Source organism: Colobus angolensis, unplaced genomic scaffold (genome assembly GCF_000951035.1).
Source record: "Colobus angolensis palliatus isolate OR3802 unplaced genomic scaffold, Cang.pa_1.0 Scaffold111, whole genome shotgun sequence".
NCBI lineage: Eukaryota > Metazoa > Chordata > Mammalia > Primates > Cercopithecidae > Colobus > Colobus angolensis.
Window position 1 is genome coordinate 9691443 of NW_012112142.1, and position 16155 is coordinate 9707597.

At 33.9% G+C, this 16155-nt stretch overlaps 1 protein-coding gene across 2 annotated transcripts in view; it reads right to left on the reverse strand.

Annotated features, from left to right (window-relative positions):
• Positions 1-610: 610 nt before the first annotated feature.
• USP38 (ubiquitin specific peptidase 38) overlaps positions 611-16155 on the reverse strand; it is a 38124-nt gene continuing 22579 nt past the window's right edge. For both annotated transcript variants that reach the window (XM_011957208.1, XM_011957215.1), the window contains 4 exons: positions 12894-12987; positions 10161-10267; positions 7645-9007; positions 611-2321 (listed from right to left, as the gene is read on the reverse strand). In XM_011957208.1, coding sequence (XP_011812598.1) covers positions 2160-2321; positions 7645-9007; positions 10161-10267; positions 12894-12987 — 1726 coding nt within the window. In that variant the 3' untranslated portion in view covers positions 611-2159. The remainder of the gene's footprint in view (positions 2322-7644; positions 9008-10160; positions 10268-12893; positions 12988-16155) is intronic.

Sequence of the window (16155 nt, forward strand, 5' to 3'; positions counted from 1 at the left end):
TCCATATCCTCAGGCTCTGTATCCATAGATTCAAACAACCTTGGATAGAATATTTAAAAAACCAATAAATGTAATAAAAAATAGCACAAATGAAAAAACAATATAGTATAACAACTACACAGCACAATGTAAGTGCTATACAATCATGTCTCATCATGTAGAGATTAAAGTATATGGGAGGATGTGCATAGGTTATATACAAATTCTGTGCTATTTTATATAAGTAAGGGACTTGAGCATCTGTGGATTTTAATATTGGGGGATGGTGTTCTGGAACCAATCCACTGCAGATACCAAGGAAAGACTCTAACTAGAATTCATTTTATCATTTAAAAAAGTCAATACATATTATCTTGATACATAAAATCCTTGAGAGATCTGATTGATATTCATAGATAAAGCTGCGTAAGTCTAATTGCTTTTATGAAAGTTGCTAGAAGCATCTTAGCCCAATATCAATCTATCAAGTATTAAATCACTTTACCAATTTCAATAAATGCCAAGACTGATATAATCTGATCATAAGTTGCTATCAAGTAAGTGGATAACTGAATACACAGGATAGCTCAGAAATTCACTATTGGGATAAGAAGACCACCGAAAAGCATGATAACTGGTTCATTCATTTATAAGGAGGAGAACCTTGATTAAATCTGCAAAGAATTTTCAGTTTTTAATCTAATCCGCCTTCCTAATCTTCCTGGTGACTGGAAACAGGTTAGGAATGGGAGGTAGTGGAATAAACATGAGGATTTCTGTTTTTTTAACCACTGCCATAAAAGCTTGGGAAAAAGATAAACCCCAAATCATCGAAGAACATTCTTTTCCTTAAAATGTTTTCAAAATAAATATGAGACCAATCTTGAGAACAATGAACAACTGTGGATAAGTTAAAACCTTTAGGAAGGGGGAAAACTGGGATAACTCTTGAGTACTGTATAATCAAGAACCAGGAGAACTGACATGTTTCTAGTTTCCTCGCAAAAGAAAGTGTAGGAAGGTAGGGTTTGGCATTTTAACATTTTATCTAGAACTATGAAAATAGAAACAACGGTGCAAAACATATGACTGAAACAAACAAAAAACTCAAATGTACAACTCTAAAAATATGTGATCAATGTTTAATATTCTGAGGAATAAGTAACAAAATCAAGAAAGATTTTATACTTAGCTGGGTTCATTTCCTCTGAATTCTTCTAAGAGTTAAAAATGAACTATCACATTGATTGATTTAGAACCATCAGATTTTACTTCTGGAAAATCTATTACCTTTCAAAAAGTTATAATTTTAATGTTAGCACAAAAATTACTTCCTAACATTTCATTTAAAAAAAAAAAACAAAAAAACATTTCGCAGCCAAAGATTCCTATTTTTGAATTACAGTACTGCAAGGCACATACAGAACTCACCTCCTTCAAAACACACAGAAGATATACTCCCTGAAATAGAATTTTAAAATCCTTGAACAATTAGAAATACTACAAAGTTAGCATTTTTTAGGTAAAAATGTTGCTCTTACAGGATCATGCAACTTTCTTAAAATCAATTCAGCACATATGTATAAAGAATCCTTTTTAAAAACATTTGTACTTGAAATACAGATACAGTGATGCTGAAGACACTACACAAAAACTGAAAAGTACTATATCTTGATAAATTTTGTTATTGCCTTCCTTAGAGACTTGATCATCTCCAGTTGATTTTTAAAGACTTGAATTTAATAATGGGATAATTACACAAGACGTAAAGGATTTTTTAAAAACAAGTATTTTTTTTTACCTCTAGCATTAATTCTTTTATAAAGAATGCTAAATAAATTACATTTTTTGTTCAGTAAAACTGAAGATAGACCATTTAAATGCTTCTACCAAATTTAATGCAGCTTAATTAGGGACCAGGTACATATTTTCTTCTGAACATTTTTGGTCAAGCATGTCTAACCATAAAAGCAAATGGAATTTTAAGAGGTAGATTTTTTTTCCATGATGCATTTTGTTAATAAATGTGTCAAGAAAATAAAAACAAGCACTGAATGTGTTCTCTTGAAGTATAAGGGTCTAATGAAAAATAAAAGATAGATATTTGTTATAGTCTGTGACATTTTAACAGTCATAGTATTAGATGTTTCGTGACCAGTGCATTTTGGACTATCTCAGGATCAAAATACGAGTCTGCCAACTGTATTAAATCCTCCTCCACCCCCTCCACCAGTTGGTCCACAGCTTCCTGGTGGGTCATTGTCATCAAATCCATTGGGCCGAAATGAACATGAAGCAGATGCAGCTTGTAGGGCCCGGGCTCGAGCATTCAACTCTTGTTCCTAAAATTAAAAATAATTTTTATGAAATTAAAATGCTAAATACAATGGTTATATGATCTATAGAAATATTTTAAAACTACCTTAATCCGTATAAGCATTCTTCAAATCTCAATAACTTTGAAACTAAAGCACCTAAGAAAAAAAAATTTCTCTAAGAAAATATTACAGTTCCTGCATCCCCCTAAAACATATTGGAATAGATCCTTTTCTAATATATTTAACATAGAATTCAAAGATTATCACAATAGATTATCTATTCTCCAGCAATTGGGGCTATTTTGGAAGTGGGTGATTACAGTTAAACGTATGAATAAAGGAAGAAGAATGAATTTTTTTTTCTGCCCTTTCCATAGACTATGTCTCAATAAATAATAAGACAGGTCTCAAAAAACACTGACAAGTAAAATGAAGCCTACCTCCTCACAGTAATATCTAAAACGTTTCCTTATCAGGAAAACTTTTATCAGAAATCAGTCATATTTATCTAGATGCCAGGCATATATTAGGTATTCAATAAATATTAATGATCTCAGATTAGAATACTATTAGGTGCTTAGCTTCAAAGGGAGCAAATGTGAATAAATACTGGCAAATTCATTTGGCAAGGTGTACAACTGGATTCTAAAACTGGGACCCACAAACTCTTTGGAAAAATATGCAAAATATTCTGGCATTTGCCTATTTTTCTGGGAGAGGATCTACAGATTTCAAATGGGGTTGGTAAAAATAAGGTCTAAAAGTTACTGGTCACAGCATACCTGAACTTGTTAGCATAATCATCCTGAAGGGCTTTCAAAATACAGTTAACATTAATAACAAAAACACTATGATTTCGATTTTTCAACTTAAGGCCTAGTGATTTTGTTCCATCTGGCAAGGTAATACTATTTTATAATTTCTAGCTAAAATGATTTAGTTTATTATTATTCCCTCTTCACAAAATGCTCAATTTTTCATTACGAAGAAAAGACCTAGGCATACCCTGACACCTATCTGTCACATTATGGATACTTTATTTTTCAGTAGCATACAGCATCTTCTGTTCAAGTCCCAGTACACAAAATGATCAAGAATCACCTATTTTTATGGCTGAAAGGGACCTTTGATAAATCCTTGTAACAAAATGGCTTAACTAACCAGTCTCTGATAGCGCTTTTAGAACTTAATTTGCAGGATATTTCTTAAAAACATTTTTGTGATCTACAGTGTCATTTACAACAATTGCTGGCTCTTTGGTATAATGTCTACCTACAAAGTATTTTTAAGGTGATATATATATTAATTTATCCTTGATCTATAAAATTAAAGTAGGAATTACAAATGTTTTACAGATTGAAATTAAGTGCCATAAGAAACATCAGAAACAGACACAACCCCCCCCGCCCCCAGCCACAAATCCTCATTGTTCTAGCTCTATAACCTATTAAACTATCCAAACAAGCAATGAAACTATGACTCTGTATCTGAGAAACAACACACGGTTTCAGATACATAGATGATGTTCCCTAATGAATTAAAACTGAACAGACATATAAGGTAGAGTTCAAGAAGTTCTCCTTGAACTTCTGCTACTAAAAGATAGAGCAAATTTTGCATAGACGTTTTTGTACAGTGATTCCCTTAAAGAAACTATGTCGAATGACATAAAATATAAAATTAGTAACTCCATTGCATGTGTACTCATGAAACCTATATTGTATTTCAAGACATACAGCATCCCAAAAAAGTAATATTCTTTTTCTGCTTTATTATTTATAGAAATATATGGCTGACAGAAAAAAAATGTGCAGTATTCTGTTTTCTGATGATAAGCTTAGACAATGGATAAAAATAGGAAAAACTGTCTTTCATTTTACTTAATATAGTTAACATTGTGTACAATGTCAAAATTATGATTATCATAGAATGTGTAATTTATATCACAAATTTATATCAGTACTAACGTTAATTCTAATTTCAGTAGTAGACTATAGATCTAGTCACAGGAAAGTTATTGCTCCTTGAGACAAATAATTTTTAGTGTATTTATATTTCTCATTCAAGTGAAACTGTTGACATTAATCCTTTTTTTTAAACTGCACATACATATTGAATATACTCTTCTGAATGTATGAAAAAGAAAAGAATTAAGAAGTTAAGAAGAACTACTACCTCCTCCAAAGAAACAAAGGAAATAAACCAAGCAAGAAAAGATAGGAAGCGGTCTGTGGCTGATGTGGGACAGATGGGTGGGTAATCTGGACCATGCAAGGATGATGTGTTACATAATCTCTCACTGTATCCTAACCAAAGGGTTAGTTTTTATATTCCAGACACTAAAACAATGGAGATACTCCTAATGGAAGCTGGACTGAAGGGAAAGAAATATATGAAGAGAAAAGTCCTTTCAAAAATTTACTTTGAAATCCACAATTTGCATTGTTTTCCCAAATGTCAGGCTATGATACACAGAGTAGAAAATGGTTTGTCATATAAGATTTTTTGCCTGGGTTTTTCAAAACCACAGATCTTGCCAATACTCAAAAGAGCAACATTTTCTAACACTTGTAAATCTGGTTGTGGCTAGATTTAAAATTGAAAAATGAAATCCTAAAATGTAAAAATGAAATCCTAAAAAAAGCTTCTTAAAATTATCACAAGGTGAGTTTCTAATGTGATTATGAAGTATTAAAATGAAAGCAGCTACCCTGATATGTACTAAAATGTTAAATTCATTAGCAATATTGATCAAGAGCAGAGGAACTCAAAATGTTCACTTCACTTCCTTACTTTTACAATTTAAGTTTTTATAACTGTTTTATAAATAGGTATAATGCTATTTCTTAAAGCTATAGTCCAGACATAGTAATCTATTATAAAGCATGACATATAAGAATTATATCTGAAAAATGGATATAAAAACAAAATGATAGAATGAAAACATACATGTACATGCTCCAGGTGTTTAAAACTAAGAATTGATAGCTGAAAACTGCTGCATACATAATCTCAACACTATAGTTTTCTATTGCCTGGTAATTATGAGCACGTGTGCATTCACATAACCGAATAAACAATGTAGTCTCTCAACATGTACTTAAAATACCAGAATGAGCTGATTAAATGGCATGAAAAACTTCACAGTTTGAGCCTTTATCAATCACTGTATTTAAAAGTAAATAGGCTGGGCACAGTGGCTCATGCCTGTAATTCTAGCACTTTGGGAGGCCAAGGTGGGCAGATCACTTGAGGCCAGGAGTTTGAGACCAGCCTGCCAACATGACGAAACTCGTCTCTACTAAAAATACAAAAAAATTTACCAGGCATGGTGGCGTATGCCTGTAATCCCAGCTACTTGGGTATCTGAGACCCGAGATTTGCTTGAACCCAGGAGTGGAGGTTGCAGTGAGCTGAGATCAAGCCACTGCACTCCAGCCTGGGTGACAGAGTGAGACTCTGTGTCAATCAATCAATCAATAAATGTAAATAATCACAATCTAAATATAAGTTCCTCATTGAGTTGATTACTGGGCCACATGCAGTGGCCCAGCACTTTCGGAGGTTGAGGAGGGAGGACTGCTTGAGCCCACGAGTTTGAGACTAGCCTGGGTAAAATAGCAAGACAATCTTTAAAAAAACTTTTTTAAATTAGCCAGGCATGGTGACACATGCCTATAGTCCTTAGCTACTCAGGAAGCTGAGGCAGGAGGATCACTTGAGCCCCGGAGTTCAAGGCTTCAGTAAACCATGATCACGGCACTGAACTTCAGCCTGGGTGACAGAATGAGACAATCTCCAAAAAAAAAAAAAAAAAAAATTGAATACTTATTATTTGTATTTTTGCTTTAAAAGGGTACTCTGATAATGAAACTCTGATTTACTACCTAGTCTTAATAAGGAAAATACCTTAATGTAAAATTTGGCGGTATCTTTTCTTGCATTAAACAACTTGTCAACATGAAACTTAAGACGGAATTTAGAACAACTGCATAAAACTGAAAAACTGAATTAACAAAATACAGAATGCTTTTTCTTTATATTAAAGTAATATACGAGTCTTAAAATAATAACAGTTCCTTACGCTCAAATATTGTATAATCAGAAAGTAATGGGGTATATGGCAAGATAAACTGGAAAATCACTTGGAGCTAAGCTACAAACAAGTAGTTGCTATGGCTGGCTATACAAGCATTTGGGATTCTAATCATAGAAATGAGAGTAGTTTTTTATCTTTCAAAACCCATATTTCTCCTTTGACTAATGTTTATATGATATCTAGTAAGAAGGACACAGTTGAATACAATCTATTTCTAGTATGTTGATCATAAGCCATCTGACTAGATGTTAGTCTTCAGTAATCAGTTCAAACAAATATTCTGATTTTCTATTTTTTTCTGTAAACTTCATTGTTTTTGTCACTCAAGAACATTGCTGTATTTCTTTAAAAATGTATTAGTATTTTATAATGCAGTAAATTTGAAGGCTTTTGAGAAAATTTCCCTCTAAAAATCACTACTATAGTGGTTCATTTCTTATTCTATCTGTATCTTTCAGGAGTGACTTTCAAACACAAAATTTTTTAGATGTACTCATTCAAACTCAAAATCACTTAGACCACCCAATTAATATACCTAGAATTTCACCTGTAATTTACTGCTAGCCCTGTATGTTGAGAACAAACTGACAAGTTTCAAAAACAACAACAAAAAAATACTTACAGCAAGAATTTTAACTTTTTATTAGCCTTTAAGTAATAAAATCACTAACTCCTTGAAAAAAGTATATTTATGAATAAATTTATCTCATATAAAACCATTCCTTGGCTTTGATTTACAATTGTTCTATTATCTCCTTGGTTTTACTGCCCACATCCTCAAAGAATATGAATATCTTTTCTTTACATAGTCTACCTTTTAGTGTTTTTTTATCTTATCCACCTAAATATCAATAAATAGCCCTTAAAATATTTACACAAAGGTCTTGCGGGCATAAATACCACATTTAGCAGTTGTTTCCTCTGGTGGGTTAGACTAAGGGGAAGAGGGAGGATATGTCGACTTTTGTAAACTTTCTGTATTTTGTATGGCATGATTTCATAATGAGCCATCTTTTGTAATGAACAAATAAAATCTTCTGCATTACATCTGATTGCCACTTTTCATTTACATTGTCACAATATTAGAAAGGCAATTTAATTATAGAGGTAGAGAATACTTCATGTAAATCTAGACCTACATTTCAGAGTTTCATAAAAACTTGTAAGTTAGATTTCAAAATGAGGGTACTCATTTAACTATCTGTCAACTGTTTAATATTTTCAACAAATAAAGTATTTCCAACTTACCTGTAAATACAGTTTATTGTCTTTTGTTATAGCATCCATAAGTTCTTTCTGCAGAGGTGGGTCTCCATTTATCCAGAGTCCACTGGTTGGGTTATTACCACTTAAACCATTAGTACTATGCTGTTTTTTATACAAAAGCACATAAGCTGTGTCCTTTGGAAACCTACTTGTAATTTTCTGGACTGACTGAAATGAAGTAAATGTCACTCTACTGTCATTAAATAAAAACCATTCTTTTGACATTTCCTTATTTTCCAAATCCTGTTCAAGAACTGCACTGGGACACTCTCTCCCTAGTAAATGACTCTGGGAGGATGCTAATGTCAGAGCCTCAGACTGGTGGTATATCTGATATGAGGACTCTGTACCTGTGATATTTCTGGCATAAGAATAGTAATGCCCACTTTCAGAGGATATACCAGAGTGAACCACAACAGAACTTAATAGATAGGGCACCAATTTTGTGCAGGAAGCTTCATCAGTCCCTGAAGGCTTTAATTTTTTAGCAAGGTTCTCACTAAGATCAGTGAAGTCAACATCTAGAGACCAACTTTCTGACAATGAAGAGTAAGAAGTAGTTCTTTTAACTGGCAACTCCAAAACCAGTGGCAGTGATACATTGTCTAAAATTTTCCTTCTCACATGATACTTCTGATCATACGAAAATCTCAGGAGAGTAAGAATAAGGTATTCAGGTTCCTCTGTGATTTGCATAGTTTTCTCAGCATTCTGCAGAGAGGCACAGTTTTCACAATAATATTGGTTATCACCAGTAAGAATCTCTGGAGCCAAAAAATAATTTAGTAAGTCAGTTACTGAAGGTGTGGTTTCACCTCCTGGTTTCTGAGGTACACCTTTATTAACAAGAATCCTGTTAGATTCGTTAGGGATAGAAGTGTTTTCAGAACAGTAAAACTCATTAGGAGGACCGCCTATGGTTCTTTCATTCACAACTGAGTCACAGATGAAGGCAGCTGTTGTTGGATTATAAACTCCTGGTTCTTCTGAAGGACTGGGTACAGCAGCTTGCATTAGACCACCATCTTGTGTACTGGGTGATGATGCTGGATCTTGGAAAGACATGTTTTCCAAAGAAGAGGAAGGACAAAAGGCAAGCGAAAGATCTGTAAAGGCTTCCACTTTTTGTGAGGTACTCCTGCAGTTCAAACAACATATGTGAGTTCGTAATTTTCCTCCAAACATTTTTTCTATTAAAGTCTTCTCACTGTCAGTTGTACGAGGGGTCTCTGTTAGTACTGCTGCTTTACTAGCTACTTCCTGTAAAGAAGTTTCATTGCATTCCAGAATTTCAGAAGACTTGTGTGAAGACTGAACTTTCAAGATCTTTTCTTCTTCATGGAGCCTGCAGAAGAGGATATCATTATATAGCTACTTAAATTAACTTCAAATGTCATTTCTATTTAAAAATATTAGTGGCTTCTATAAACTATTTTAATCAAATTTAATGTTTAATGTAAACAAATCAGGTTTTCCTGTTTTAATTAAAAGAAAATTGAATAGCTTGAGAATGCAGAAAAAAAGCTGGGTGGCTATTACTACTCTATATTCTCATTACACTTTCTTCATACTGCTACTTAATAGCATGTATGACATTGCAGTTAATTATAAACGTCCCTTAACTGTCTTATATATCTCTGTCTTCCTGACATCTCATAGAAAGTCAGGCACAAATAAACTACTGAATAGATTCTTAGCTGAATGGAAGGAAGGCTGCACATACCGAGCCCAACTAACTTTACTAGTCATTCCACAGAGCAGAACAAAGACAGGGAGATACAGATGATAACAGGTTTTATTAATTAAGTGGTCAGGCGACAATAAAATATACCAAACCCATACAATTATGAACTGGTCTAAAGGAGTGGCTCTTAAATTTTTTGGTGCCAGGACCCCTTTAACCTCTTAAAAATAATTAAAAAACAAAGAGCTTTCCTTTATATGGGTTATATCTATTGATATTTACTGTCAGAACTGACAAAATAAAATATTAACATTTAACAAACAATAATAAACCCATTATTTAATATTAGTAACATTTTAAAAATGAAAAAGTTGTATTTTCTAAAACCAAAAAAAAAGTAAGAATGGCAGTGTTTTACATTTTGCAAATATTTTAAGTATCTGGCTTAATAGAAGACAGCTGGAGTCTCATATCTTCTCTGCATTCTATTGTTATATGTTTTTTGGATGAAATATAGAAAGAAAATCTGGCCTCACACAGTTATGCTGCTGGGAAAGAGAAGACCTCACAGACTCCTGAAAGTGTTTTGGGAACCCGCAGGGGTCCTTGTATCACACTTTGAGAACAGCTGGTCTCAAGGAAAAAAATTCAAAAAAGGAAAACAAAAACAATATATAAAAAACATACAAGACATGCAATAGTATTTTAAAGAGTAACATTTCAAATATGTTTTTAAAGGTAAAAGCAATATTAAGTAGAATTAAACTGTTATGAAAGACAACACTCAAATCACAATTTTAAGAATACATTTTACCTGTCAAGGAGAAATCTGAGGTATTCAGAACAGTCTTGCTGTGATCTGGGAGTAAACCATGGAGGTCTGGAAGCCTCAAAGAATATCCGAGGTGCGTATGCTTCCCTCTTTTAATAGCAATTGAGAAAATATAAGGAAGTGATTCTTATAGCATGAACCAAGTAACTGAAATCTTAATATACAGTGTTTAATAAAGATTATTTACAGTTAACATCGCATCAGCCAAAAGGGCCAGACATGGCAACTCAGGGACAGATAAAATTATTTAGAAATAAAGTTAGGTAATCTTTAGTCATAACTGCTCACTCTGCAGAGCAGAACTGAGAGCTAGAGAAACATGTGACTTGTCCAGGGTCATACAGCTAAATGAGTGGCACAGGGCATTAAGATAGAACTCAGGTCTAACTCTCGATATAAAGCTCCTGGTACCATCCCTCTGTGACAGTCACATGTTTGAGTCCACAATTTTTTGATAAAAATCAAATCTAAAAAAGATTAATGTATATTTTGTTAGTGTATATTCTGAACAAAGTAATAAAGGAAATACTCTAGAGTCATGCATACCTACTTTAGGCAAAAATTTCCTTGAGTAGATACATGTCATAAATGTGCATTTATTGTGAGTACACTGGTCAGAAACCCTTGCTAATTTTTTAAGTATAGAAGCTGTTTAGTGATTAAATTGTTGACTCTGGAGCGATCCAGATTCAAATCCTAGATTTTGCCATGACAAAAGAGAACAGAAAAGGCATCTCAAAGATGTGATTATAAGTTGCAACTTTGGAATTCTCTTGACATTGATTATTTGTGGCATAACTTCATAACAATGAAGTTCTCAGTTAAGAAAAATTTTACCCAAATTAAGGGTTTACAGCATTCTGAAGGAAGGAAGTTTAGCCTACATTAAACATGGGCTTCAGAGCTGTTTGGTTCATATCTCAATCCTGCTGCTTGTTTGCATGACCCTGAACAGGTAATGTAAGCCTGTTTTTTTCATCTGTAAAATGGGGATATACCTTATTACATGATAGACTGTTTTTGATGATTAAGACATAAAAGATTTAGACCAGGGGCTAAAAAAATGTAAATGTTCAATAAGTTTGTTTTATTAATTATAAGAAAAAAGGACTTTTCAATTATATGAGAAAATCTATCTGCCTAAAATAATCTGTCAGGCTGCTACCAGAGAGAGTCTCAACTGTGACAGAAATTTAATCAGGCTCTTTTTAATTTCTATTTTTCTTTTTTTGGGAGGAGCAGGGAAACCTCCCCTAAGATTTTAAGTTAATACAGTATATATCTGCCTACATATACATATAAATGTATATATTTTATACATAATAAACACAGACTAGTGATAAAGAAAGCACAAAAATCAATTTACGAGGAAACAACAGAGAGTGAGGAAGGAGATAGTTTTCATTTCATTTTCCTTGGTCTTGATATGGTAAATTTAATTTGTGAACATACTTTCCCCAGATAAACAATAATAAAATTATCTGAGTATATAACTACTCATAGGCCATTATTATCATCTCATATTAATCCTGTCTAGATTCTTTCCATTTAAGAAGTTATATTTGTGATATTTCTCAGCTTATAGAAAGAAAACAAAAGCATTCCCATCAACTGAATCCCATCAATTCTCGACCTATTGTTTCTTCTAGCCCTAACTACTACTCCTTTAGACCTCTGTGAGATAAAGGCAATGAAAGTAAAACCAGAAAAATAACATATATTATAAATAATGATATATATGTAATTCATGTGTATAGGCTCAAAATAAACTAAAAGTTCTTTGAACATAAAGACTCTTTTTTTTTTTTTGTTTGAGACAGGGGCTCGGTCTGTCGGCTAGGCTGGAGTGCAGTGGCATGATTTCTGCTCACTGCAAGCTCTGCCTCATGGGCTCAAGCAATTCTCCTATCTCAGCCTCCTGAGTAGCTGGGATTACAGGCGTGTGCCACCATGCCCAGCTAAGTTTTGTATTTTTAGTAGAGATGGGGTTTCACCATGTTGGCCAGTCTGGTCTCAGGTAATCTGCCTGCCTCGGCCTCCAAGTGTTGGAATTACAGGTGTGAGCCACGGCGCCTGACCAAGACTCTTCCTTTAATGCTTACCATTGACTGCATATAGTGTCTCTTAATAAATGTGAATATTTACTATATATGACCACCTTGGTGCCATTAACATAAATTAATGACCCCGGATTAATGTGTGGACATAAAAGATCACCACAAAATTTTAAGCTCTAGAACTTAACAGATAAACAGAACTGCAGAGATCTTTAGTTATAATGAATGGGTATACATAAGAAAAGAGAAAAAAGCCCAGGCAACACAATATTATTTTAGGTGCTCATTATTGTACAAATCTATTAATTTAATATCAGGAAACAAAGATGCATTCAAAAATAATTCTTTATGAAGGAGCTTATTTATTGGATAGGAAATCATATTTTCTTTTTAAAAATTTCTAGATCAATGGGTCAGCATAATATTCAGCTACAATAATGGGAAGCAAGAGAAAAATATAAAAACTTAGGGCATATACTGAAAATAGAAAAATATCTAGATATTTTAGGCAGTATCTTTTTAGCATTTCTAAGTGTATTTGTTGTACAGATGAGATATCTATTATATTATTTCATCAGTTAAAAAGGTTAGGTATAATGTAAAGTTTAATGAATATTACCACACAGTTAACATAAACATACTATACACACATACTCACCTGCGTATGAGCCAGAAAGGCAAAAAGATGCTGTAATTTTTTCATTAATGAATTGCACCCATTTAGATTTAAAGATAATACTTGTCTCCTGAAACTGAAAGAGAATATAATGATTTATGTATATGTGTGTACACACACACATGCATTTTTAAAAAGGCTTTTTTTATTTTTTTTGAGACAGAGTCTCCTTTTGTTGTCTAGGCTGGAGGGCAGTGGCGCAATCTCAGTTCACCGCAACCTCCACCTCCCAGGTTCAAGCGATTCTTGTGCCTCAGCCTCCTGAGTAGCTGGGATCACAGGCGCGTGCCAACGTGCCCAGCTAATTTTTATATTTTTTGTAGAGACAGGGTTTCACTATGTTGGCCAGGCTGGTCTCGAACTCCTGGCCTCAAATGATCTGCCCACCTCGGCCTCCCAAAGTGCTGGAATTACAGGCATAAGCCACTGTGTCTGGCCATTTAAAAGCATTTCTTAAAAGCTAAAAGCAAGTTAGTTCAAGAATTTATTGTCCTTAAAGTAAAACTTCATTTACCTATGGCCCTTTTCCTGAGGAAGTTACTTATCTAACAGTAAAGAAGGAAGGGAAGAATGACAATAAATTAACACTTACTGTAAAGTGTGCTAATGGACTATGTGCTATCACATGTTATTTCTATTTTCTGGATTAGCAAATAGAAATAGGTTAAGCCATTAATTTATAACATAAGTAAACAACTTAAATTCTTTCAAATCTTCATGAAATAAAAAAATATGCTGTCATTAAAACACATTATAAAGTTAAAGTCATTCAGAGTACAGCAAGGGAAAAGGATAAACTACTTAAAAAAAAAAAAAGTAAAGGGACAACTGGGTACCCATCTGGTAAAAAATGAAGTTACATAAGATTATACACCATCACAGATACCACAGGACTAATGAGCTAGATATAAAATACAAAACTACTGAAGTACTTAAAATAAAGAAAGAAGAAATTTAGAGGGTAAAGGCCTTCAAAAGTCCAGATGCTATAAATGAAAAGTAGAAGACTGGGACACATAAAATAAAAAAATTATAAATAAAACACCCCACAAATTTGAATTGTGACTGGAAAAAAGCATGTAGCAAAGCATGATCATCCAGAGTATATATAAATCAACACGAAAACAAAAAAGACCCAACAAAAAGATGTACAAAACAAAGAACAGGTTATTTGGAAGAGAAACACAAATGAATGAAGAAAAATAAGAGAGGGAAAAAACTCTATAATTAGCAGCGATATGCAAATTAAAAGAGGCATTTTTCTTCATATTGGCAAAAAATTAAAAAGGCTGATTTGCTGCTAAAGATACAGGGTCTAGGTACAATCTTATATTAGTATCATAGTTCAAAATGCTATAGCTTTTCTGGAGAGCAATTTGAAAGATATTCAAAGGATATTCAAAGATATGGCGGATATTCAAAGAAAAATCCTCTATATCTGTATAAGGACAGAGAGATGTTAATTATAAGCAAAACAACCTACTATTCATCAATAGGAGCATTATTAAAGGATTATTTATTAAATACTCATTTAATTTAATGAGTATTTAATAAATAAATGATGGCATACACATTTATTGGGAATGACACGGATCTGTATTGCCCCAACATGAGAGTATTTCAAATACAAATTATTGAATGATAAAAGCAAGTGGCTGGAAAATAATATATAAATAGGATTCTCTGCAAATTTTCTTTAAAAAAATGCATTTGCTTTCATATTAAATACAAACATGCAACTGTACCAAAAAAGGTCTGGAACAATGTAAACTGTTAACAAAATTACCTTTCGAAATGGGAATGTCTGCTTTTTATTCTATATAAAATTTAACTATTTTTAAACTATGAAGAAGAATTCATATATTACTTAAGAAATAAAATGTGCTGTCTTCCTATTCAGAGATAATATTATTGGCCACTGTTCAGTAAGAGATAACCTTTTATTTGCTCTTGCTGTTGCAACTGCTTTGGTTTTCTGTTTTCTCTGTCATCCGTAAAAGGAGATGTCTGGACTAGATTACCTCTGATGGTAAGACGGGGATTCTTTAATGCTAAACGAAACCAAAGACACCTGAGTGCTGGTATTATAATCTGGGGCCCAGCAATAAAATAAAGCGAATTCTACATTTCTTTCTTTCTTTTTTTGTGAGATGGAGTCTCGCTCTGTCACCCAGGCTGGAGGGCAGTGGCGCGATCTTGGCTCACTGCAACCTCTGCCTCCTGAGTTCAAGTGATTCTCCTGCCTCAGCCTCCTGAGTAGTTGAGATTACAGGCACGCGCCACCATGCCCGGCTAATTTTTGTATTTTTAGTAGAGACGGGGTTTCACCATGTTAGTCAGGCTAGTCTCAAACTCCTGATCTCGTGATCCACCCACCTCACTCTCCCAAAGTGCTGGGATTACAGGTGCAAGCCACCGCGCCTGGCCATATTCGACATTTGATAGTTTAAGATTCCTCTGGGCAGGTGTAACAACTTGGAAAAGCTTAGAACTCAATTTGTAAACCTCTTTGGGCAAGTTCTATGAATACTTTATTGGTATTCAGGAGAAAAATTCAGTCATGTTTTTGTCTTCAGGAAGAGTTTATCATTATTTTGTACCTTTGCAGATAGCATTCACATAACTAACAACTTCTGATTTCCTATTTGCTTAGGTGCAAAAGAAAACGGATTTGAAAGAAAATTCTTAAGAGGGGAAAGAAACATGTCTGTTTATACATGTGTTCAGCAATTATTGCCCTGGGGTAGAGTAGAACTTAAACTTCTTAAACAGCAATAAAGTTGTTGATCTGACAACAAAATACCAACGGGCAGATAAAATTATATATGACTTCCCTCAAAACACATACAGGTTAAAAAAATTTTAGTCTCACAGGATAATAACAGTGAAGTACTCTAGCACACTTAAACTCTGGAATAGGTGCAATCAATCCTTCTTTTACACTGTTAAAAATCATCAGAGTAGCTGGGCGCGGTGGCTCATGCCTGTAATCCCAGCACTTTAGGAGGCCGTGGCAGGTGGATCACGAGGTCAGGAGATCCAGACCATCTTGGCTAACATGGTGAAACCCAGTCTCTACTAAAAATACGAAAAACTAGCTGGGCATGGTGGCGGGCACGTGTAGTTCCAGCTACTCGAGAAGCTGAGGCAGGAGAATGGCATCAACCCGGAAGGCGGAGGTTGCAGTGAGCTGAGATTGCGCCACTGCACTCCAGCCCAGGTGACAGTGTGAGACTCCATCTCA